Below are 24,299 nucleotides of genomic sequence, written 5' to 3' on the forward strand. Positions count from 1 at the left end.
GATTTTTCTTACAGAAAATAATTTTTAGAAATTTTTTTTTTAATTCAGAAAACAAGAGATTTGGGGGAGAAAAGAGAGCAATCTTCAGACACATTGGAAGGTGCTATAAAAAAAAAGATATAAATGGTTCCCATTTCCAGTGTGAACAGAACAACGGGGAGGAACTTGAACTGCAACAAGTGAGATTTAGGCAGGAGATGGGGAGGGGAACCTGCCCAGCTGTAAGGACAGTTAAAGTTGAAATACCGTGGCTAAGGAGAGATTGGGCTCACCACCATTAGGAAGCCTTAAGGGTAGGTAAGGTTAAAAAACCTGTCAGGTAAAACAAGAGTAAAGTAGGTCCTGCCTTTTGGTGACGTTTATGTGTATTAAATGACTTCTCATAAACTATTCCCATCTCTATTTTTCTATTTCACTGTTATTAAGCAATGACACCTTCATGTGAACCTTTCTATTTTTAAATAACCTTGGCTTAAGGACTACAATCCATTAAAAGAAGACTAATTTTTCTTTGGAATTTGTGAACATTTTATCCAGCATGTCTCTGGAGCTCACACACACGACTCAGTTCTGGGAATTTTTTCCTGTATAACTCATGGCAGCCTCCTGAAAACTAACCCCAAATCTGTGGACAGATCAAATTTTAATCAGCAAGCCTTCCTCATTCCTCCAACGTCCAGTCTCTGATTTATATTACCTCACTCTCTTTCTCTTTCTCCCCCTTTTCCAGTAACCCTTTTCCTGGTAAGTTAGGTAAGAAAACAAATAATCCTGTGGGTTTGAAGCTGACTGTGTTATTGGAATCTCCATGGGTACAAATTCCACACACTTCCTTGGCTTAGATAGTGACATACTTTTCAGAAAACGTTACAGCAAACTTCATCATAAAACCTCTTTATTCCATGTCAATATGGTGATTCTCTTCATTCTTGTTGAAATACCTGATGGGGATTTTTCTAAGCCATTGAAAAATGCATGCAGAGATTCTGCTGGGTATCGCTAAGGAAAAAAAAAAAAAGAAAAGAAAAAAAAAGAAAACAAAAGAAAACACAAATGTTTTCCATAAAGCTTTATTAAAAATGTTGCTTTCCTTGGCAGCACCTGCTTTCCAAAACCATTCAGAGAACAGAGACTGACCTAGAGCACGTATCACTTTTCATTATGCAGGACTTACTGCCGGAATTAAAATAAACAGGATAGGAAGTGGGGAGCAGAGTGCCTCTCTCTCCTCTTAAAAGCTTCTGTGATTAAAATAAGACTTACAGCCACCTCAGGTCTGTACCAGACCCCTTGGACTTTTAGACTGGAAAGAAGTGCCTGGGATGCAGAACTGGGTGAACTCTGTGTGGACCGGGCCAGCTCTGAAGCAGTTAGGTTGACGTGCTCTCCTGCTGCAGTTACCTTGAATAAGTGGCAGGAAACATCCCTTCTTCTTTTTAAATCTGTGCCTTCATTAATAATTCCTTCTTTAGGAGCAAAAACTATACTTAACCACAAAGCCATGACCAGTATCCTCATCCTCATCCTCATCATCCTCCTTTTGTTATAAAGAGAAACCTTTTAGATTTTGAACAATGGAACCATTTAAATTTTCAAGTACAATTAAAGTTGTCGCTTATTACAATGCAAGGTGACAATGATCAAAAGCTTCACATAAGTAGTGATATCAGTGTTTCCTTCGACCTCTCTTTCTCAGGGACAAACACAAAACTCAGCCTGCATGAAATGACAGAAGACCAGAGAATTTGCCTCTCTTTGCAAATTGAGTGGGTCAAGATGGGTTAGTGGGAGCTGGGGTTCTTGCAACTAGTCGATAATTGTTTCCAAGGGAGTTGGTTTAACTACCTGGAAAAGGTTGCACGCACTGATTTGCTTTTATAGGAATCTGTATCCAGAGGACCATTCCCACCCAGGAGGGACAGAATTTGTGATGTGCACTACCAAACAGTCTTTTTCCTCCCCCAAGATGAAGGAATAAAGCTCACCATCATGGACAGATTTTAGTCTATGCATTCAGGACACTTGCCACTGTGCCAGAGGCAAGAACTTCATGTCAAGATTAAAATGTAAGCCTAAGGCTACACATACCCTTCTTCATAGAGCAAACTCTTTTGAGTCTCTCTCATTTTTCTCCTCTGTGCTTCACGCTAGGAAGGGATTTTAAGGAAACCCCACCTGATAAATTCTGCTGCACTTCCAGGCTGAATTGTTTCCAAGAATGCAAAGCGGTTATTCTTGCTGATAACACCTATCAACGTAGAGGAGACATTCGTTTATAGGAAGAGTAGAAGTGAAGTAGCTGCTGCTTTTGCAATTCTCTGCATCCACAGACTGTAGTTTAGGTTTTGTTTCCCTCACCACCAACAGTGTAAAAATATCAGTTTCATCTTCCAACCTTGCACAGCTACTGGTGTGGTAGGTGGTTTTCCCCAGTGTAGTATCCCAAAGCCCTGCAATGCCAGTCACATGCAAATATATATCCGAGCACTCAGGATTCTGCAAATTTACCTACTCAACGCAGACCCAAATAGCAGTTCCTCAGAGCTCACTTCAGCCAGTAGATGTCTCCTCAATACCCTCTCTGGCTCCGTGCACTGACTTGGCTCACCAGAAAATTCCTGCTACAGCAGGAAAGAGTTAGAGCCAAGCGTTTCGTAGACTGTTTCTTAGCTGGTTCCTTAAAACCTGTGACTAACACTCCATCAAGAAACATTTGCTGTTAAATCAGATAACTCAGTGTCGTGTGACAACTTATACCGCTCCTACCCTTATCCACCACATCCCCCAAGCGTAACTTCAAACACTCCAACTATGTTATTCCACCCCCAGCAGAAGTGCAGCCGGTTCTGGGCTGAGAAGTGGAAGCTGTGCAACAGCATGCAGTGATGCTACACAACAATTCGCTTTTATTCCTAAAGAATTTGCATTAAAACAGGATTCCTGATCCCTGTCTACATCAGCTGCCTGTACACCACTCCAGTCTCTAATCCTCTGTTTGTTGTTTGTGACTTCATGATCGGTCTCTATGGGAACGGTTTTGATGTCATGGAGAATTATTAGTTCAGGTACGGAGAAACAAGCAGCAGAAGCTAACGAACTCTTCGGAAACAAAGAACCTGTTTACATGCAAATGTCGCTGGGCGGAAAGGGGCAAGGGAACAGAAATGCAGCTAATAGAGGAGTCTGCTTCCAGAGATTTTTGCCAGTTACCCATGAGCCAACAGGAACTTTTTAATATTTAATATAGGAAAAATAACTTTTTTTTTTTTTTTGATAAAGAATGTGGAGCTCACAGGCTCACTGATTTGTGTGGAGCGTCCAGACACAACCATGATCCAAACCATGAGCTATCTGTACTTCATGCCACACAAGTCCTCATGCCATCCTCGCCATTCACCTTCCTCACACGTCCCCACGGCCATGCACGAGGCAGAGGACCTGTGCTACTGCCCTGACATGGCAGAGACGGGCCTGTGCCCACCCTCAGCCCCTCTTCAGCAGGCCCTTTCCTCCAGAAGAGCCCTTCACTGCCCACTGCCTCCAACCTGAGCTCTCACCTCCTCCTGCGCCCACTGGTCCCTGTCACCCGTCACCCCGGCTCCACCAGCCCCTCTCAGGGTCCCTTTCCTCCCCCTGCACCTCCCTTCTCTGTCGCCCACCTCTCCCCATCCCCATCCGAGGCGTCCTCGCTGCTCTCAGCCCCTCGCTGCCTCATCCCACCTCCCCTGTCTCCCCTGTCCTCAGTCACCTCAGTGCCCGATGTGTCCCCACCACCTCGCCCCATCTTGTCCCTGTCACCTCAGTCCTGTCACTCCACCAACCTCTTCCACAACCACCGTCCGCAATCACCTCAGTGTCCATCTTGCCCGTCACCTCAGCCCCATTTTGTCCCTGTCACCTCAGTGTCCCCTCTTTGTCTCCACTCTTGTCCCAACCATCTCAATCCGTTTGTCCCCACTTGCCTCAAACTCACATCATCCTCGCTACCTCCTCCTCCAACTTGTCCCCATTGCCTCAGCCCCATCTTGTCCCCGCCACCCCAGTGCCCCCAACTTCTCCCTGTCACCCCAGTGCACCCCCTTCTCCCTGCTACCTCAGTCCTGTCACTCCACTGGCCTCCCTTCGCACCAGTTGTCCTCAGTCACCTCAGTGTCCCCCCTTTGTCCACTTGCCTCAACCCTGCATCATCCTCATTCCTCCCCCCGTCTCGTCCCCGCCACCCCAGTGCCCCCAACTTGTCCCCAGTGCCCCCACCTTGTCCTCACCACCCGTGCCCCCATCTTGTCCCCAGCGCCTTCATCTCTTCCCTGCCACCCCAGTGCCCCCACCTTGTCCCTGTCATCCCAGTACCCCCATCTTGTCCCCACCACCCCAGTGCCCCCATCTCGCCCCAGTGCCCCCCTCTTGTCCCCACCACCCCAGCGCCCCCATCTTGTCCCCAGTGCCCCCACTTTGTCCCTACCACCCCAGCGCCCCCATCTCGCCCCCGCCCCCCCCGCCCCCCTCCGCTCCCTCCCCCCGCCCCGCCCCACACCGATTCCCTCCCTCGCCCCCCCCCGCTCCCGCCAAAGCGCGCGCCAACTCTCTGCCCCGCCTTCTCCCCCTCCCCATTGGCCAACCCCCACAAGATCCCCTCCCTTCCCTTTGACCGACAGGCCTCCGCGCCAACCAACGGGCGGCGCCTTGCCGCGTGCCCCCCCCCCCGTCCACCCCCCCCCCTCCGAGGGCGGGCGCGGTTGGGCTGTGACGTGCTGGGCGGGGGGGGGAGGAGGGTAGCAACAGTTGCCTCGAGACCCGGCGCGAGGCGCCATAGTGACCGTAGCCCTGGCGACTGTTCCCTGCCAACGGCAGCGCCGCGCAGCCCCGGCGGCCCGAGGGCGGCGGAGCCCGGCGGGGAGGGCACGAGGTGAGCGGGGCCCCGGGGGGGAGCGGGCCGGACCGGACCCGAGGCGGGGGGGGTGTCCCGCTGGCAAGGGGGGAGCGGAGCGAGTTAGGGTGTGATGGGGGGGGGGTGTTAGGGCATCGCTGCGGGGCCGGGGGGCGGCTGTGGGGATCCCCGGTCCGCACGCTGGCAGCGCCCCGCGGGGCCGCGGGGGTCGGTCCCCAGAGAGTCCCCCAGGGAGGAGCGGGGAACGGGCAGGGCGGCTCGGGGAAGTTCCGGGAGGAGGCCCCGCTGTGGCTCCCGGTGACTCCCCGGTGCCCCCCCAGTGCTCCCCAGTACTCCCCGGTGCCCCGCCCCGGTTTCCCCACGGTGCTCCCCGGTTCCCTCCAGTCTCTCCCCGGGTTCCCCCCCCGCCCCGTTCCATCCGGTGCTCTCCAGGCTCCTCCTGGTCCCCCCACGGTGCTCCCCCCCCTCGGTGCCCCCCGGTCTCCCCCCGGTCCCGGCTGCCTCGGAGGAGGCGGCGCGGAGCCTTCGCTGCGCTCGGGCGGTCCCAACTTGCGGCCGTTTCGCCGCTTTTCTTCCCCACCCCCTCAAAAAAAAATCCCCCTGGTGCCAGCACCGGTGTTCGGCCGGGAGAGATCCGAGCCCGACCTCCGGCCCCTGCCCTCCTCCGGACCTGGGGCCTCGGTTCCCGGGAGGCAAGCCCGCTGCCACCCCGGCCGCTTCCCCTGCTGGGCTGGGCTGGTGCCTGCCTCGAGCAGGAGTTCCTGCAGTTTGACCAAATCTTTCCGTTCTTTGACTTAGATACGAAACTAATCCTTTTTTTTTTTTTTTTGGAGGGAGGTTGCTTTTGAAGGAAGCAAGGCGTAGTTATCAAAGGAATAAAGAATAATTTTTCAAAGTGCTTTATACTTTAGCTCTGGGGTTATTTTTAACCTGATCGTACCCAGTTTCAGAGACGTTAGTCAAGGCTTTTCTCATCTGTTTCTGCCCAACCTTTCCAACTCTCTCTCTCTGCTACAAATCATTTGAGAATACGCAGCAATCCCTGGTCTGGGAGGGGAAACGACTTCGGTCAAAATATAAAACTTTGTCTCCCCCGCACCGGGGTTCATTCTGCGCCTCCACTCAGACTTTCTGATGGGGTTTGCTTCAGTTGGTTTAAGTTGAATTTGCTCCAGTCTCGGGTTTTCAAGAACTATTTTCAAGTTCTTTGCCTAGTGAAAGGCTGCTGGTGTGTGAGGGAGGCATCTCAGAGGGCTTTTCCCATGGTTGTCTGTTTGAAGATGGCTTGGGTTGGCCAAGGCCAAGGGGCCTGTCCCTCTCTTTGAGGAAGCCTAGGATGGGCAAAGCGAGATGTCTGACCTCCGGATGGCCAAAGGCAGGTGAGGAAAAGCCACGCTCAGAGGACCAAATTGTGGTGGTGGATGCCTGACAGCAGGGCTGGCGGGTGGTGGCTCCCACGGCGGTACCCCCTGTTTCATTTTGGAAATTGTATTTAAAAAGAGGAAAAAGAAGAAGCTGATTCTTGCCATCTCGGTATTGCTGTACCAAGGGACCTGAGATTTGTTTGAATTCTGTGGGGCATTTTGCGCTTGCCTTTTGGTGTATAATGTTGTGGGTGTGCTCTGTTTTTTGGTTTAAGTCTTTAGAGTTCAGGTTCTCAAAGCTGTACCTGTACCAGCAGGGTTTGGAAACGCTCATCTTTTCAAAGGGAAGCTGGGATTCTCGTGTAATTGGCCCGACGGCTGAAAACACGCAAAAGCAAGTGAGGGTTGACAACTGGAATTTCTTTGTCCCTACTTGCTTTCTGCAAAATGGGAACAATACCAGTGAATTCAGAGGTGGTGATAAGGAGCATCCAGTGCTACAGGGGAATGCAAGAGCCAGGTCTGTCAAACTTCACATGGGACTCCCACAGGCAGTCCCTGCTTTGCATTTCCCTGCTGTGCCATTTGCATCTCATGAATTCCTCTCATAGTACCATGTCCCCGTCCTGGGGCCCTGCCTTCCAGCTCTGTTCCCTGTGGAAGGGCCCAAGACGGAGCGCAAAAACCCAAGGCTGGGCTGCAGCCTTACCCTGTGATCTGCCTTCTCAAAGAGTGTTTTGTGTGTTTGTCACGTAAATTTGGATGTGGGTGTGTAGATTGAGGCCCATCCTTGTGAGGTGGCTTGGCACAACGTGCCCTGTTGAGTCGCCTGCAGAGGGGAAGGAAGGGAAAGGGGCTCCTGTGCCAAGGCCCGAGGCTGAGCAAGGTCCTCAGAGTCAGTGTTAAATCACGTGTTACACGCGTATCTGTGCGTACATCTGAAATGCACTTGCTCTATCCTTTTGCCTGTGTAAATATGAAATCGTAGTCTAGGGCTGTAATTCATGAAGACGTGAACAGGTATTGCCTCCAGTGACGTCAACAGCTGTTGTGTGTCCTTGCTTTCTGTTGGAAAATTAGGAATCATAGAATAGTTGGAAGGGACCTCGAAGCCCACCCCATCCCACCCCTGCCATGGGCACGACCCCCCCAGCAGCCCAGGCTGCCCCCAGCCCCATCCAGCCTGGCCTTGGGCACTGCCAGGGATGGGGCACCCACAGCTCCTCGGGGCAGCCTCAGCCAGGGCCTCACCACCCTCAGGGTGAAGAATTTCTTCCTTCTATCTGATCTAAATCTCCTCTCTTTTCATTTCAAGCCACCCCCCCCTTGTCCTATCCCTACACCCCCTGACACAGAGTCCCTCCCCATCTCTCCTGCAGCCCCTTTAGGCACTGGCAGGCCGCTGCAAGGTCTCCCCGGAGCCTTCTCTCTCCACCCGTTCCTAGCAGAGCTGCTTCAGCCCCTGAGCATCCCCATGGCCTCCTCTGGACCCGCTCCAACAGGTCCAGCTCTTGTGCTTCTTCAGTTAAGTGTATTCATGGCCACTAAAAGTTACTTCTGCACTTGCTATTGTTATTTCTCTACCTTTTTGTGACAAAAACATCTTCAGAGCTGACATCAATTTAGAGCTTCAGTCAGCTGTTAATAAGCGTCGCTTTTCCTAGCTCTGTCAAAGTAAAATAGATGGCGCCAGTCATTGTCTTTAAATAGTCTCGTACTTGTAACACCTCGGAGCATTGACAGCTGTTAAGTTTAATCAGAACACGGTTTTGCTTTTAATACGAGCCTATAACCAAAGCCCATGTATTGCATCCTCGCCTGTTTCCCTCGGTCGGTTTTAGCACTTGAAATTGAAGTGCACCCGCGGTGTGCAGAGTCACAGAACGGGGAGGGCAGTGCTGATTCAACAGGCTTATCTTACCACCCGCCTTCTGGGCCAGAGCTTCTATTTAAACCAGCATCCGTCCCCCCCCCAGCCTCTCCCGTGCAACAAACGCCAGCACGGTTACGGCCGGGCCGGCAGCCAGCTGGAGCAACGCCGCGTCCTGACTGCGTGCCCTGGGAGAGGAGCACGGGCACGCAGCCCCCAGCTCCGGGGCTGTGCCGCTGGGACTTGGAGCACCCGCGGGGCTTCTTCCTGCGAGCTGTGCCCTGAGACGAGGTGCTGTGGTTTGTTTGTGCTGGCCGATCTCTATCCTTGTGTTCAAATGTTCACAAACCCGCCTTATTGTCTAAGAATGTGCTGGCTTTCTTCTGTCAGGCCGTCTCTGCCTAACTGGCGTGTGAACTAATTATGCCAATAATATGCAAACGAACAAGAAAAGTCTTCAGCACAAGCCACGTACCCCTTAATACACTGTACAAGAGGATTCCTCTTTGTTCAGGGCACTGCCTGCAGTTAATCCCTTCTCGCATCGCAGAAAGCGTAGAGGCAGTTATTCAATGCACATCGTACACAAACCACTTCCAGTCAGGGGATCGAGGGAGAAGAACCAACACCTTCAGCTTTGGGTCATCTTTTTATGAAAGATTGCCGTGTTTGTGATTCACCCAGCTAAAGCAAGGACTAGAAAAAGTTAAAATTTGCATAGTTCAGCCGACTTGTTAGAATAACCTTTGGCTGCCTGTAGACATGTGGCTTCGTGTCCATGACTGAAAGTCTTCCTCTTCCAATGACCTCCGTGCTCGCTTATGACCCGGGGGTACGGCAGCCTCTGTCCAGCACTATGTTTACAAGGAGAATTCTGAAGCGCAAGAGGAGCGAGCCTCTTCCCAAACTTTATGACTGGTTTTGTTTTTGTTAATCTGGTGTTCTACAGGATTTAAGAGCTGTAGAAGTGCCAAATGAAGGCATTTGAAAAGTAATTTAAAGGCAATTGCTGAGTGCGTTTTCTTTTTTCGAAACGAGATTTCTACTAAGAAATTAAGAATTTCTTTTTCTGAGTTTAACAAATGGCTTAGAAGTCTCAGCATAGTATGAAGGTGTCATAGCGACAGGGCTTTGAATGAGATTAGCGACTGAATGTTGCAGTTGCTTTCAAAGAAACAGGGGTCACAGGATGCTGTGCCAGCGAGGACTTTATATAAGCAAATACAAAAAAGAATCGGCTTCTTTCTTTCCTTGTCCCAAATCAATACTTTGCTGAAGGAAATCCTCAGCATGGGAGAAGGAATTGTACCAACTGGCCATAGCCTGCACCAACATGTCGTTTTGGTGGTTGGCGTTGTAAGCGTCCAGTCTCCACGAATCGTTCCTTCTGTTCGAGGTGGTTCTTCTCTGCCTTCGTGCGCAGGACTGCTGGCCCGCATGAGGACAAATGACAGCACGCCGTGAAGATCAGCACGTCCCTGCCTTCTGCGGCTCAGCGATGACTTAGCCCAACTTCTTTGGGCTATCTGCTCTTTACAAAGCCTCCATTCGTTATGCAGAAAATACTGGAAGACAGGTAGGAATCGCCAGAGGGGAGGAAGGGCCAACGCCTGACACCTTCCCCATGCTTTCAGGGGAAGCGGAGAGACTCCCGGCCAGTCATGAGCAGAAGCAAAGCAAAACCAGGAGGCACGGATGCTTCTGTGGGCGCCGCTGCCCAGGGGCTGTCCTGCTGGCCCGGCTGCTACACAGCTTTCTGTTGCTTGCTGCATCCATGCTGAGAGTTTTTTTTGTTTTGTTTTGTTTTTTTTTGTATCTCCTGCGACACAACAGCAGCAGTGGCTCCTGGCGTCACAAGAAGAAGAGATTCATGGTTACAGTTTCTCCTGTGCACCTTTGGAGTGTGTTTTTCCCTTCCTTTTGGAGCTGAACACGTGCCTGTGCACCGGCAGGCGTGCTGCAAATCCACACGTGTCTCCTCGGCTGGCGTGCTACGTTTGAGTGAAGTCCCTGGGGTATGAGTGAATCTGGGTGTGAAGGAAGGGGGTTCTGTCTCCAGAGCTGTGGTTTTTTAAGTGCCTAGCTTGTTTGGAAGTGCTAAGGTGAAATCAACACTGATCCTATGTGGTGATGCATCAGTTGTTCAGGAGAATTGCCTGTGAAGCACTGGAGTCACGTGGCTGGTGGGTCTTTGAGGTTAATGCAAGTCAAGGCCCCCAGTGAACTGAGCACGTAATTGAGGGTGCTCCTTCTTTTGGAGATGTCATTAGTGAAGACTGACAAGAAACATCAAGGAAAGAGGGGGGAAAAAGGAAAAAGTGCAGGTGGAATGATTATAAACAAGCAACCGAAGAGTAATGAGCAATTTCCTCTAGCTGCCCTCTGGTTAGTCATTTTTAGGTTGTTCTTTAGTATTAGCTTAAGATCCCATTGCTGCCATGACAACCCTGCAACTATTCGGGATAGTTTCTGGCTAAACACATACAGCTGGTCAAACATCCAACTTGTTTGGGGAATTGCATTAGTTATTTTATTTCTTCTAATCCCTTTTGGAGGGTATTTGGGATGCTGGGTGTGCAACATGCTTTAGAAAAAGGAACCTCATGGAGACAGGTAATACCCAAAACTGTGCAAGAGAAGGCAAGAGTTTAGTAACATTCTGAGTGTAACCTGCCTGCTCTGTGCTAGGATATCTTTCTTCTTTCTCTTCCCTCCCACCCCGAGTGGTCTGGAAGGTACAGCCAAAACTCAATCTGAAATCCAGCCCTGGGATGTGAAACACTGGGGCAGATGTGGGTAAGTGCAAATGGACCAGTTCTCTCTAATTTATCTTCAGTCTTTGCATTTAAACAAAATATTTTATGTGATGTTTAATCTTCTGCCCTCATCTCCCAGAAGAACATGAAATGTGGATCTTTTCAAATAGTCATGACCTTAAATGACCAATCATGGGAGGAAATCTTTCTTTCATAGTACAGATCGTAAGGGAAATACTGGCTTCTGGTCATCCAGCTAATCTTCAGGGCTTACCTCTTCCTAGCAAATATTTGTTCCTTTTAATGTGGTAGATGCTTGGCATTGTTCAGGGGACTTGCACTCACTAGAGAAGTGAAATCTCTCACCCAGGTCTTAAAACTCTTGAAGAAAGAGTGACCTGTCCTCCACGGTTGTTTGAACTCAGAATGCAGCTTTCTTTCTCTCTATTAATAACCTTCCATAACACTGTAAGTGCAAAATTTGCCCTCCTTGTTCTAGGCGCCACCTCTGTTTCCTTCACTTGCTGAGGCTAACAACCTGCAGCACCCTGACTGGAGCTGGGCGTCATACAAGCAGAGGCTGCTCCTGCTTGTGGCTTAGCCCAGAGGTCTGTTGGTGTAGATGTTCCTCCTCGAGGGAAAACGTCTCCTGTATCTTCCATGAGATTGCTCCCGACACCTTGACCAGATAACATTTACCAGATAGGAGCCGCTGGGTGGTCGGGGCTTCTGCTTGCAGCGCTGACAAACACACACTGACATTTTGGAGTATTGTCTGGTATGCTGCAAACATGAGAGACAATTGTGTGAGGTAAGGGGTTTAAAGACAGATAATTTCTGTTTCAAGTTATACAGGGGCACCAAAAGTGCTTTTTGATTATTGCCACTGCTGGTTTTGACATTTTCATTCTTCCCAATCTAGCTGTTGCGTAGAACTTAAAGAAAACACATTTTTTTTTCTAAATAATAATAAAAAAAGTGGATTCAACATTTCTGTAGCATTTAATAAACTGTGTTCTGTGTGTTCTCAGAATTTCAGTATCCAGGTAAACCTCAGAGTTGGTCTACAACATAATCTGGCTTGAGGTAGAGGCACTAAGGAAATGTAGCTTCTTTCAGATTTCTTCTCTAATATCAATTAGAAATCATTAGTGTTTGAGCTGCTATAGTGCCAGGAACCCCAGTGTAAGCTGTGAATACATTATCTGGAGTGCTGCAAGCGGTACAGCGGGGCCGGTCTCTGCCCCAAAGTGCTGATACAGGCAGAGGAAAGATTATTTTACGAAAAGATGGGGGTTAAAGATTTCGTGCTGGCAGCGTGCTCTGGTCGCAGCAACCTCCTGCTGCAGCCCCTGTCCAAGACATTCCAGTGCTGTGCCTCATCTGCTGCCTGCTGCGTAATCCTCCTGCTTGTTGGGGGAACGGCTGTAGCCACAGCCTTTGGTTACCAGGGAAAAGCCCAATGTGTCTTCGAGTGCTGGCCTGCAGAATGTGGAGGATCTTTAGGGTCGCTGAGACACAGAACCCTGACAGATATCTGCTCCGCCGAGAGCAAACGCCCTCCCTTACCCGCGGGGTGGAAACACACAGACAAGGGAGCTGTGGTGTCGGTGCTTAATAAACCGCAGACCCTGATTTTGGAGTTGATTTTTTGGGAGCTGGTATTTCTGGTCCTTAATGCCCCCCTGGGGACACTAGAGTAAGGGCCAGGCAATGCCTTTCTGCTCGTTCCATCGTCTGCTGCCCCGGGTTACGGGCCAGTGGGGCAAGTCTCTCAAATGCAAGCTGTGGACCGGTTAGTTCTCTGCATGTTTCCTGGCTGCAAACACCTGGAAAAACACTCTGCACCTTACTGTAATGCTTAGGAGTTTTTAAATCCCCTACTGTTGCCCTGCAGGGAAATGTGCTTTGACTTTAATTCCACAGGTACCATGTCTTCATAGCTCGTGTAAGAAGTGCTAATCATCTCTGCCTTAATGAGGACTGAAAGGAAACACTTTAATATCAAAATATCTGAGGGCACGTCCGTCAACAAAATCTCTCCATGTGTTAATTCAGACACTGGAGCTACATTTGTATGTCTATGTGTAGAGATCTATTTTAAAATATGTAGACAAACGTGTATAAATTATAATATAGCATAGCTCCAAATAAGCTACACTGAAGGGTGCTGCTTCCGTGTTTCTGATGTGTCTCCTTGCCTCGAGACTCGGTCCTCGCTGGCTTTCCATGGGAGCCCTGTGCCCCATGGGGCTCCCTGTGCTGTGGGGCATGAATTTCATCTCTGATGGAGCAGCTCCCGGCTGCTGCTCCCGGCTCCTCATCTACTGCGGCTCCTGAGTCTGCGTGGGAAACTCTGCTTCCATTGCTCTGCTTTCGTTTCCATTTTGCATTAGGGAAAAAATTCAATACCTGTGTTTTTCTGGGAGCCAGAAAGTTGAGATGAGTAGTCTTGGAAGAATTAATATTTATTTGTAGAGTGCTTTGAAATCCTTAAATGATTGGTGCTTTACTCGCTGATCAAAATCAAACAAACGTGCATTTTTTCGATAGTGTCATTATTGCTTTGCTTCATGCCCTTTCAGGATATTTAGTGCAGAAAGTCTTGCCTTTGCCACGAGGACACTGAGAGCAGAGGAGTGACCTAACCCGGCTGTGGCTGCTCCGTGTCCTCCTTTGAGAAGCGCTTGGTGCAAGTGCTGCCTTTTTGGCTCCCCTCGTCTTTGTGGGAGCTGCTATCCACGAGAAGCACCTGCTTGGAGGCTGCGACTCCCCACTTTGTTCTTCCCTTGTCAGAGGGCTGGAGAAGTTGCAGGGTGCTAGCTGGTAAAGATGCTGAAACCACACTCAGAGCCATGTTTCAGTCTTGAAAACTCAGAGTGCAGGACAGGAGAGAACTTAGAAATTCCTTAATTTGAGAGATGCTTCTGGGGAGCAGAGTGATTGGGCAAGTTTTTGCTCAAGTGACTCCAGTATTCTGATTCTCCAGCTTGTTTTATAACCCAAGTGAGCACATTTTGTAGAGCGCATTCAAAAAGTAAACTTTTGAACAAAAATATTTGGGAGCATGATCTATACAAGAGCTAAAACTCTGTTATATGCTGCTCTGTTTGCAGTATCTGATGCGAAACATGAGAGTTTCAGTGAAACTCCCTCTCTGCACATTTCAAGAGACGATTTATGTTGGGGATTGAATTTTTACAGCTGTATTCTAACCTCTTGTCCTTAAAACTCAAGCTCTTTTCCTAAGTACCACCAAATAACTAAATCAATACATCATACATTGCAATTCTTATTCATGTTCCCTGAAGAATTACCTAATGCTTTGGTGATGAGTCTCTTATTAGTCTATTATTAAGGAATTTTTGTCATAGCTTTTATTTTGGCAGCTACTTGGTTGAACTTACATTCTGATGTTGGATGACAAAATGTTTTGTGGTGTGAATGCATCTTCCCAGTTTCTAACTGGTTTCTTCATATATGAGGATTGAATTGTGTGATTACCCGGAACGTTAGATGCTTCTGTTGGAGAAAAGTAGATTGTGTATGGATGTATTTCTATTTTACACTTCTGGCTTGTAGCCATGCTAGGCTCATAGTGAATTGAGAGATGGTAAGAACTGATAGCCTGTGACCTTTATGAAATAATTTTCGTACCTTTTTCTTAGGTCTATTAAAATTAGCAGCTTGTACCAGAAATTTCAAAAAAGGGTTGAGCCTACTGTCTTTTCCTGGAAGCATCATCTTCCCCCAAATCAGCAGTAGCATGTGCTGGTGAATGGAAAATTCAGGATCAGTTACAGAAGGTACGCAATAATAGGTGTGTCTAATGATGTCGTAACAGAGGATTTTAGTTTTAAGTCTGCCCTACTCTCTGCCCTGCAGAAATCTCACTCGGCTGGGTACAGTGCATCGATTGTGCTATTCCTCTGAGACAACAGCGCGTTGAAAACCTCCTTTGGAAGTTAAACTAATCTCTGTGCTGGTGCCTTTTCATGAGTTTGTAACAACAGTCAGTGTTTTCTCACTGCAGAAGCACAAAAAAAGCTCTCGCTGGGATGCACGTGTGTGTGCTCTCGCAGAACTGGAGATCAAGGTTGCGGACATGATTTTGTTGTTGTTGTTCTTTGCTAATGGCTTCAAGCATCATTGCTGCAACTGTATCTAAGACAGACACAACAATGTCTTTTGTGAACTTCAGACAAACTGCTTGTGGTATTCTTCTGAGTCTGTTATTTGAATTGTGCCTTTGAAAGAGCCCTCAAAAGCTTCATGTCAATGTTGGCTGTTCAGTTAGCTGACTTTTTTGGCGTGTAGCTATCACGGGAGGAAAAAAAAAAATAAATCAATGTGCATTACAGTTTGCATTAGTTCTACTGGAGTGCTTTTTGCTTCAGCAGTTTAAGTGCAGATGTAGAAAGACGCTGGTGTCTTCTTTTTTTCCTCCATCTGCAGTAAGTAGAACTCCACAAAGAAAATTGTCATACTTGATTTAAATATATATATGCCGTTAATGTCTTTATTGGATGTATTTCTCTGACCTATAGCACTGAACTAAATCCATTTGGTTTAGCACGATGTAAATCAGAACAAGAACAGAATCTGAGCTTCCTGTTTCAGAAGGCTGAACCTGGAAATTCAGATTTAACAAAATCTACTTTTTTTTTTGCCTTTGAAATAGGCAGATGGGATCATGTAACATATCGCTTGCTAAAGTTTATTTTGACTGAAGTCTGATGTCAAGTAGCATCCCGAGCAAATATTTAAGAATAAAATACCATATTGCTGACTTACAACTCTGTTGCTGTTAGTTTAAACTAACTATGGGTATAAAATCCCTCGTATTGGCATGGATTCTGTTAGCAGAACAGTAATTGTTTGTATATAGTATCTGAAACCAGTGGTGTTTTCTGCTGTTACATTAATGGAAAGCATGTTTTGACATCTTCCCCTTAGCTCACTGACTAAACTGTCTAGATTTGGAATTCCATCTGGCTGCAGCAAAGAAACTCTTCCCTCTCTTCCCCCCCTGAATCTCTTCTCAATAAATAAATGAGCCAGAACAGGTTAATTGCTTTTTAAGGGCGCAAATCATCCTGCTTTTAAAATTGGCAGTGCAGTGGTCCTTACTGGCTACCTGCCTCACTGAGGCTCTCCAAGAGGCATTGCAAGCTTTTTGAAAATGCTTCGAGTTGTTTGAAGCACGTTTCTCTTGTAAATACCTTTGGATCATAGCCCATGAGAGACCTATGAGTCAGGGAGTACGAAAGGGTCAAGTAGGGATGTTGTAGAAACCCCAGCCCCATGCTTTGAGTAACAGATTAAATGAGTTTCATCTGGCAGTGCCAAAAACCATCCACAGTTAATGCTCCTCAACCTGTACTCTCTGCCTTTCCTAAGTGTTTTTTTTTTCCCCTCTTTGTCTTGTTGGGGATGAAAGCTGCAAAGAGGAAGAATATGGGGAGATCAGTGTTATCACATACCTTCTGGTTTGCTTTTTAAAGACTGGTTTTATGCAATTCAGTTAATGATAGAAAAAATGGTGGAGAGCAGTAATGGGTCAATAGCTAAACAATTCATAATTTAAAAAGAAAAAAAGTAAATGCTCAATACCACTGGAAGATGTGAATGCTGACTGATCCCTCTGATGCTTTTAAGCCGCACAGCTTAGAGAGGAGAATCAGTCTGAGGTGATTTAATCAAGCCACCTGTGCAATCTCTCCTATTGAAAAAATCCATTGAAAGCTTACCAGCCCACACAGAGGAGCAGGATCTTGACTCCTAATGTCTCAAACTGATCTCCCTCTCCATTTAATGACAAATCTTCATTGTTCTTTGCAGTAGAATAAGGGGAGAGTTGCCACTGAGTACTCAGAGCAATTCACTATTTTCTGCCACGTGCTTTTTGCTTTAAAAAAAAAAAAAAAGGCAAAACCAGCATGGGTGAGTGCTTCAGGCAGCTCTGGAGGATGCTTCAGACCGCACTGTTCAGCTTGTGCTTCTGTAGGCTTTGTTTTCCAGGTGCTGCAGCTCAGACAGCATCTTTGCACCTCCCTTATTGTTCCAGGAAGAAAGGAGCTACTCCTGCTTTATCCAGCTTTGATACAAAAGTCTCCTAAGCTGTGGTGTCTGCAAGGGAGACTGACCTTGCTTACAACAAGAACAAGTTTCATTAATCCTTGAACTGTTAACTAGGCTCTTTGTGTGAATTTGCAAACATCTGGCGAGCCGAGGGAGCTCCACATTCCTTCAGGAGCCCCGATTCCTCCCCTGCAGTGGCCATCTCATTCATTTGTTTTAAGAATAAAAATCTGGGGGGCTTCCTTACAGGGGACCAAGAACATTCTGGCTCTTGGTTAGGTGGCTGCTGGTGAGGTCCATGTGGACCTTTGGTGGCACAGGAGGGACCCTCAGCCAACTCTGGGCGTCTCTCACCACTTAAACTGAGCCTGAGCGAACAAGCACGGCAGGCTGTCACCATTTGAAACATCCATTAAATAAGAACAAGGAGATGTCCCAACCACTGTGTCTTGCGGGCAGTAACTTGCCTTTGTCAGGTCGATCCAACTCACCATGCATTCTTCCAGGAGAAGATGATGATGCTTATCATATTGTTTCTCGCTCTGCTTTTTTGCCTTTTTTTTTTCTCCTTTGTACAGTGCTTTTAGTATTTTTGACTGAAAAAGTATTCCTAGAAAACTTCTCTTTGCAAATGGTGCTGCGTATTTTTTTTTTAATTGGCATTTGCTATGCTGATTCTTTGGCCTTAGGAGGGTAGTTACTCTGCTCTCAGAGCTGACAGCTTTCCTTTCTAGAGGAGATAAATGTGTTTTTCCACCCTTGCCTAATTTAGATGCTATTGATAGTTTACAGAATATTATTTTGCAGAGTAATTAGTTTCTTGCATTAGACTGCAAATGAATAAACTATTCCATGCTTCCATCTGCAAATTGCAAAACTGTTACGTGAAGTTTACTGTTACAGAGCTATAGGGACTCCAATTTAGTTTTCATTTAATCAGTTCATTTTATGGAGGAAAATTTATATCAAATCTGGCAGCCCTTTTAATAGGTATGTTTCAGAAATGAAATGATGGCTGCTTGTGGTTCCAAATGTGCTGTGACATTAGTATTTTTTTGTTAAAAAAAAGCCATTATTGTGTCTCTTAGTTGTGAAATGGGCAGTCATTGTGTGTAAAGAAATTTGTTTTAATTTTAAAAGGTTTTGTCATCCTCAGCTGCAGGCCACTATTGTTGCTTACAAGTGCTACCCCAGCCCTGAAAATGTCTCATAATTTGAAAAACAAACATTTTCTGTCTGGCTTCTATTAAAACATCTAGCCTGAAAACCTGAATGAGGCTAGAGACATAAATCAGTAGGATGCTCTCGGTTAAGGCAGATCCTATTTCCTTGGTTTGGAATGAGGAAATGTGAAGTAGGAGATGGAGTGGTACCCATGTGGGGAGGAGAGCAAGGGTGTAAAGCTCGGCGCACCTGATGCCCTCCTCGCCTTGGTCACCTCTGGTGTTGTGGCTGCAGTGGGGCCTTTGTGCAGCCGGGGAGTGGGGTGGAGAGCAGGCCCTGCGCCCGGGATCCTTTTACAGCTCAGGAGGTGCTGGAGGTGTGCGTGGGCTCCTCACCGTCCCTGCGTGGGCTCTGCTCCATCCTGCTGCTGCCCAGTTTGTAAGCTCGGGCATTCCTAGCATTCCTCCCAGTTTGTATCGCAGCTACACAACATCTAATTACACTTCCCTGCAAAGCCAGCCAGCAAATTAACATCATAATGGATCTTAAGGTTTGGTAATTACTCAGAAATGTCACTGGGCTTGAAGAGTGCTCTGGTTCCAGGGCAGCAGCTGCGCGCAGGCTGCTCCTTGCCATGCCCTCGCCTTGCAGGTGAAAATTTGTTGGCATCCGCTCTTCCTGAGATGTCATCGTCCTTAGCAGCACCTTTCTCTGCTATGACAGGTTGTTCTGGCAACCGCTCCTGATCCAGGAGCATCGCTAAGTTTGGGACCAAGCTCTCAGAAGCAGGATGTGTCGATCTTGGTGTTGTGTGGTGGGGGACAGCCCCCCAGAGGGGCACAATCCCTCGGCAGAGCGTATGCTGAGGCTCTCTTCAAATGCCAGCCTTCTAGATCCTCTTACTGCACTGCTGATCAAGCTGGACATACACACGCAGCACTTAAAATATCTACCACAGCTGGGGAAAACTCAGTGAAAGTAATGCTGCTGCTGGTTCGGGAGCTGCAGTTCCCTGGTTTCTAGCAGCCCCGTTTTTCCTGCGTGCACACGCATGCGTGCTTTGGGGAAGGAAGGGAGGAGCTGGACTAGTTATTGATAGAGGCATGGTCTTGTGATCCTGTTTGGACTTGGGAGGTATCCTAGCAGAGACAGATGAAAGAAACTTAGACGAGACTTTTTACCTTGCTACTGCTTGGTTTTTGATGGCTCACTTATTGGCATAAAACATTCTTGCCCTAAGACTGTTCACAATTTTTTTGCTCTTCAGATACGAGACGCTTAAATCCAAAAATGCCAAGTAATTTGGAGAGTGCCTCCCATGTTATTGTTGTGTCCTCCAGGAGCTGTTACCCTATTTTTGTTGTATCGATGCCTTCCGTTCACTGTGAAGCTGTGAGGGCGGTGGTGAGGCACTGGAACAGGTCGCCCAGAGAGGTTGTGGGTGCCCCATCCCTGGAGGTGTTCAAGGCCAGGATAGATGAGGCCCTGAGCAACCTGATCTCGTGGTTGGTGTCCTTGTCTGTGGCAGGGGGGTTAGAACTGAGTGATCAATGAGGTCCGTCCCTTCCAACCCAAGCTGTGCTCTGATGACAAGCTGTATGGTTGACTTCGAGCAGTAAGCCTCCCAGGTTTTTTGCTGACCTGAATCATCTTCCCCTGCCACTTCTGAACGCCAGCAACTGCTACCTACCTTCTTTTGTTCTGTCAGTTTTGATTTTTGTTTTCTTTCAAGCAAAATACCTACTGAAGTCTCCAGAAGAGTTGCCTTTTGTGGAGATGGAGATGATGCTTGCCAAATGGTAGCGGAGCTGGTTCAGGGTCAGGTCTCCTTGTCTGTCAGGTTCTACCTTAGCTTTCACTTGGACAGGGCAACTGCATTGCTTCTGCCTCCCCTGCTTTACAGCCTTGTCTTGGCAAAATGAGGGCTTTATCATCACACGGAAAGCTACAAGCCCTGAAGGACGGACATCTTTCCATGTTTTAACATGAGTCTCTTCTTTCACGGCACTTCTGTGCAGCAGGAGCAGCGGGGTTGTTTGCCCCCCTTCACTCTGGGCACAAAACTGAAACAAGGCTTTGGGAGTCCTTGCATGGAGAGGCCGTTACCCCCAGAGGGTGGCTGCGTATCCTGGCACACCAAAAACGAGGGCGCTCGGGGCAGGGGGCTAGTGCTGGGTGCTGGAAACCCCGTGAAGCCCAAAGCTCCTGCATCGAGAGCATCCCGTGGGGCTGAGTAACCTGGGCGTCCTCAACCCCTCCGTGGCTCTGCCTCCGTTTCCAGCCGAGCTCAGCCAGCGTTGGCTTTGGGGTGAGAACGGTCTGCTGGGAATTGAGGTCGCTGCCTTTTTGTAGGAAAAGGGGGAAGGAATGAAATAATAGTTAATACTTAATGCATATGAGCAGCGCTGCTGCGCGGGTTGCCTAGCAGCCGCCGAGACAAGCAGGAGAATCAAAAGGCCTCTCTGGGTGAGGGTGGCTGGAGCTGGGTTCTCGGCTCGCGGGTGGAATCCGACCCGTGCACTTGGGTTTTTGGAGGGGGAGGAGGTGGTGGAATTTACCACTAATGGATATTTTAGCTCTGTCGGATCATCGCCGGCCGCTCCCCCGCCCCCGTCTGTTTTTCCTTTTCAGTTTTTCAAGTGTTACTTGGAAAGCTTTAGCTAAAGGGAGGTGTTAAAGTTTTGTATGGTTTCTGGAGACAGAATGGGCAAAAACCTCTCAAAGCGACTTTTTCCTTCTATTTAAGACTGTATCTCCAGCAGTCTGTAGATTGTTAGAATTTCATGGTCTCCTCAATATACTGCTCAGCACAGGCAGTAAATGCTCTATAGACTGGAAATAGCATCTGCAGTCACACTTAACTCTTCCAGCATCGCAAGAAGTGGACGTGGGTTGCATTTTCTGGAAAGCAAAAGTAGAAGGATACTTTGGGGGATAGGAAAGGAAGTTCAGCTAGTACATGATTGTGAATAACCCCCCCCTCCTACACGAGGCCAGAAATCCCCAGGACTATAAGGCTGTATTAAAAACCACTAGGAGATAAAAATCAGGAAGGCTGACTGTTTAAATAGTGAAATTGGGTTCTTTGTGATGTTTTAAGTTAGAAAGCCTGAAGCTTCTTCCTGGCAGGTACAGCTCTGTGGGAGTAACAGGACTCCCGAAACTGAAGCTGTAACCCGCCCCCCCCCCACGATAAGAGAGGTGTCAGCTCTCAATGTTAATGTATTTTCCTCATCCCAGAGTAACTTTTTAGCATATTAAAGGCAGGAACGAGGGCACTTAGCAGAAAGGAGTGGAAAGAGAAAAGTCTTGGACTTAGTTTGCCCATCTTAATAAGGAGTAAGAACAGTGGCTCTTTCATGGCAGCGAGCCTCCTGCGCTCTGAGTTGATAGGACCTGGGCTGACGCCAGCCAAGAGATCGCTCTGGGAGCTTTGGTGGAAAGACCGAGGGGCAGCAGGGTCTAGACAGCGGATTCTGGCGTGCCTCACTGGCGTTTCAGTGGGACTGGAGGTATCAGGAGGTAGGTTCTGGTCATCTGTGCTTGCCCCACTGTCGTGGCAGCGGTGTTCCTCTTAGCCAGAATTATCTGTGGAAGTCCTTTACTTGGCCAAAGGTCGCAACGTTAAGGCATCTTTTAACCGTATCTCATGCAGCTTGGAGACTGAAGTCTACCATAAGGCAATAGATAAGGAAGAGGACAGTGTCAAGGAGTTTGAGTTTACTTTCCGTACTGAGTGTAAATGCTACCATTTCACCTCAAATCGCCGCAAATGATGTGCATTCTGTTGCTTTGCTGGGGAGATGCTTCAAGTACTGACGTTTCTTAGTTTTCAGTTGTCATTTTTAAGGTGCCAAGCTGTGCTCAGCTCCTGGCTCTTGCATGGGCCGCTGCTCTCTGTTGAATGCCACTCTGAGCATCATGAGCACAAGATCACCAGCCTGCTCCAAAATGTTCCGGGGCCTCCCCTTCTGGAGAGCAGGAGGCCTGTGACTGCCTCTGAGAAGGAGATAAATGATACATGCAGTCGCCTGCTAGAAGACTGAGGAGTGCTTTGGCGGCTGAGGTCAGCCATAGTTTGAAAATCAAATCCTGCAATAAAGAACAGAATTTCCAGAAGACCCTGCAAAAAGTACTCAGTACTAGAACACTTCTTAAATACAATGGACGGGTGATTTCTGCTTTTCGTGCCATCTGCCTCGGAGAAGTGAGCGCCTTCCTGCAGGCCTGCTGCAGTGCCCTGGACTGTGCTGGTAGGAGAAAAAGCCCAGAGGAACTGGCACAAAGGAGACACTGACAGCACCCTGCGCTTCCTGCAGTGATAAGGTTTAGCACTAATCACTGTGAAGGTGAGCTGATGGGATGCCCGTGCCCAGGCTTAAATTTAAAAGTAGGAGGGACAAATTCTGCCCCAATTCTGTTCCTATTGAATTTGGGAGACTATGACAGCAGCGCATGTCCTTAATGATGATTAGCAAGCACAGCAGAACTTTTGTGTTTTAGATCGTACCACTGCGCTCAGGACAATGACTCGTTTCCACCAGCCCAACAAAAGTCTCTATTTCTATAGGGTGTAAGCTCTCCCTTAAAATCCTGTGGTTTTGAATTTTTGCTTGTGATTAGTTGCCTCAAATTTTAATTTAAAAATTGGGAAGTAATTAATTTAAATTAGTTCCCCGTGCTCATGGAATGAGAAGAAAAATCTTTCAGGTGTGTTTCTCCTCTCCATCAAACCAGAGCTGACTCCCAGTGCTGACATCCTGGGGAGCCCAGGACCCCCAGGTACCACAATGAAAAGCAAACCTGCCCTAAGCCAGCTGCATCCCCCGTGAAAAGGGATCACCAGTTCTCCTGGGAAATTTTTAGGACTCTACAAATAAAAAAAAAAAAAAAAAAAAAAGCCAGAGAAATTGTGGGGTTTGTCTGTCTGGGTAGCTGTGTCCGTGGGGTGCCTGTGCGGGGCTTCCCTGGGCAGCGAGCCCCAGGGGAGGGCTGCTTGTTACCCTTTCTAAAAGAGGTTAATAACATTCGGAAAAAAGAAATTTTAAAAAAGTTCCTTTCCTGGGCGTTTGTTTTAAAGGGTTCTAAATCCGTTTTCTTTGAAAAAAAAAAACGATTTAAAAAAAAACAACAAAAAATCGAGCACCTAACGCACACCCCCAGGCCCCCGGGCTCCCCCCCCCCCCCCCCCCCCCCGTTCAGTTACTATAGCAAAGAGCATTATTTGTCGATCCTCCCCGGGCTTCTGAAAATACCCGCTGACATATTTAGTGCGCTCTCGCCCCGGCGGCGCGCGCTGGGGACCAGCGGGCCTGGCATTGTTTGGTTTGGGAAGTGTTCCCCGCGTCGCGCAGCAACGCGCCCTGGACGCGGGAGCGGGCTCCGTCTCCTCTAGCAACCCTTGTTGCTCCCCAAACATCGCAGCCGCGCGCGCCAGGGCGCCCGGCCCCGCTTCGTCACCCAACATCTGCAGGCGCCTTCCGCCCGGCCGCGGGCCCCTTTGCTCGCCGGCCCACGCCGTTGGGCCTGCTGGTACTCGCACAGAGCCCGGATGGGGCCGCGTTTACCCCCACGTTCCCCCAGGTGCTCGGAATTCGGGCTAAAGCTGACTGTCCTGCTGCCCCCCCTCTCCGCCACACAGTGGTTATGGGATTCGAAACGACTCCAGGCGTCCCAGTCGGCTCGATAGGCTTGGCACGGTCTCGGGCTGTCAGAGCAGCGCCGAGGACGTGCTTTTAGAGCCGAGCTTCACGCTGCTGCTCGGAGGATGGGAGAAACAGAGCGGGGCCATCTGCGTCTGCCCCTCCGCTGGCCAGAGCAGAGCCTGGAGGCTCTGTGGGCTGAGGTGGCTGTCGGAAAGGCACCCGCTCGCCTCTCCCAGCCAAAAGCACTGCCTTCAGGAATTCCTTGTCCCGAGAGGAGTTATAACTCCGTTCATTCTTGCTCGGTAACAGTTCTTTTTCTTTCCGGACACAACTGCTGCAAAGCGTGAGCTGCCAGACTGGCGCAAGTTTGAAGCCTTTGTCTTCTCCCATCCATCTAGAATGCTTGTGTCCTATTCCTGTTCTCACCAAAAATACAGCCGTGCCTTTCTCCAAGTGCACGGTGTTCACATGCATGTTCCCAAGCTGCTAGGCGCAGCACGCACCTAGCACTGCAGGGACAGAGCTGGCAGC

General features: G+C 48.5%; 1 protein-coding gene across 6 annotated transcripts in view; it reads left to right on the forward strand.

Moving 5' to 3' along the window:
- The first annotated feature begins 4,750 nt into the window (after positions 1–4,750).
- Positions 4,751–24,299, forward strand: part of RFX2 (regulatory factor X2) — a 59,858-nt gene continuing 40,309 nt past the window's right edge. For 4 of the 6 annotated variants that reach the window (XM_080566443.1, XM_080566447.1, XM_080566449.1 and 1 more), the window contains exon 1: positions 7,712–7,754. In XM_080566443.1, the coding sequence (XP_080422569.1) occupies positions 7,727–7,754 (28 nt within the window). In that variant the 5' untranslated portion in view covers positions 7,712–7,726. Of the gene's footprint in view, positions 4,907–7,711; positions 7,755–24,299 lie in introns of those variants that run through there. The other 2 variants (XM_080566445.1, XM_080566446.1) reach the window with 2 other exon arrangements.

The sequence above is a fragment of the Anser brachyrhynchus genome (genome assembly GCF_964034855.1).
Source record: "Anser brachyrhynchus genome assembly, chromosome: 23".
Classification (NCBI taxonomy): domain Eukaryota; kingdom Metazoa; phylum Chordata; class Aves; order Anseriformes; family Anatidae; genus Anser; species Anser brachyrhynchus.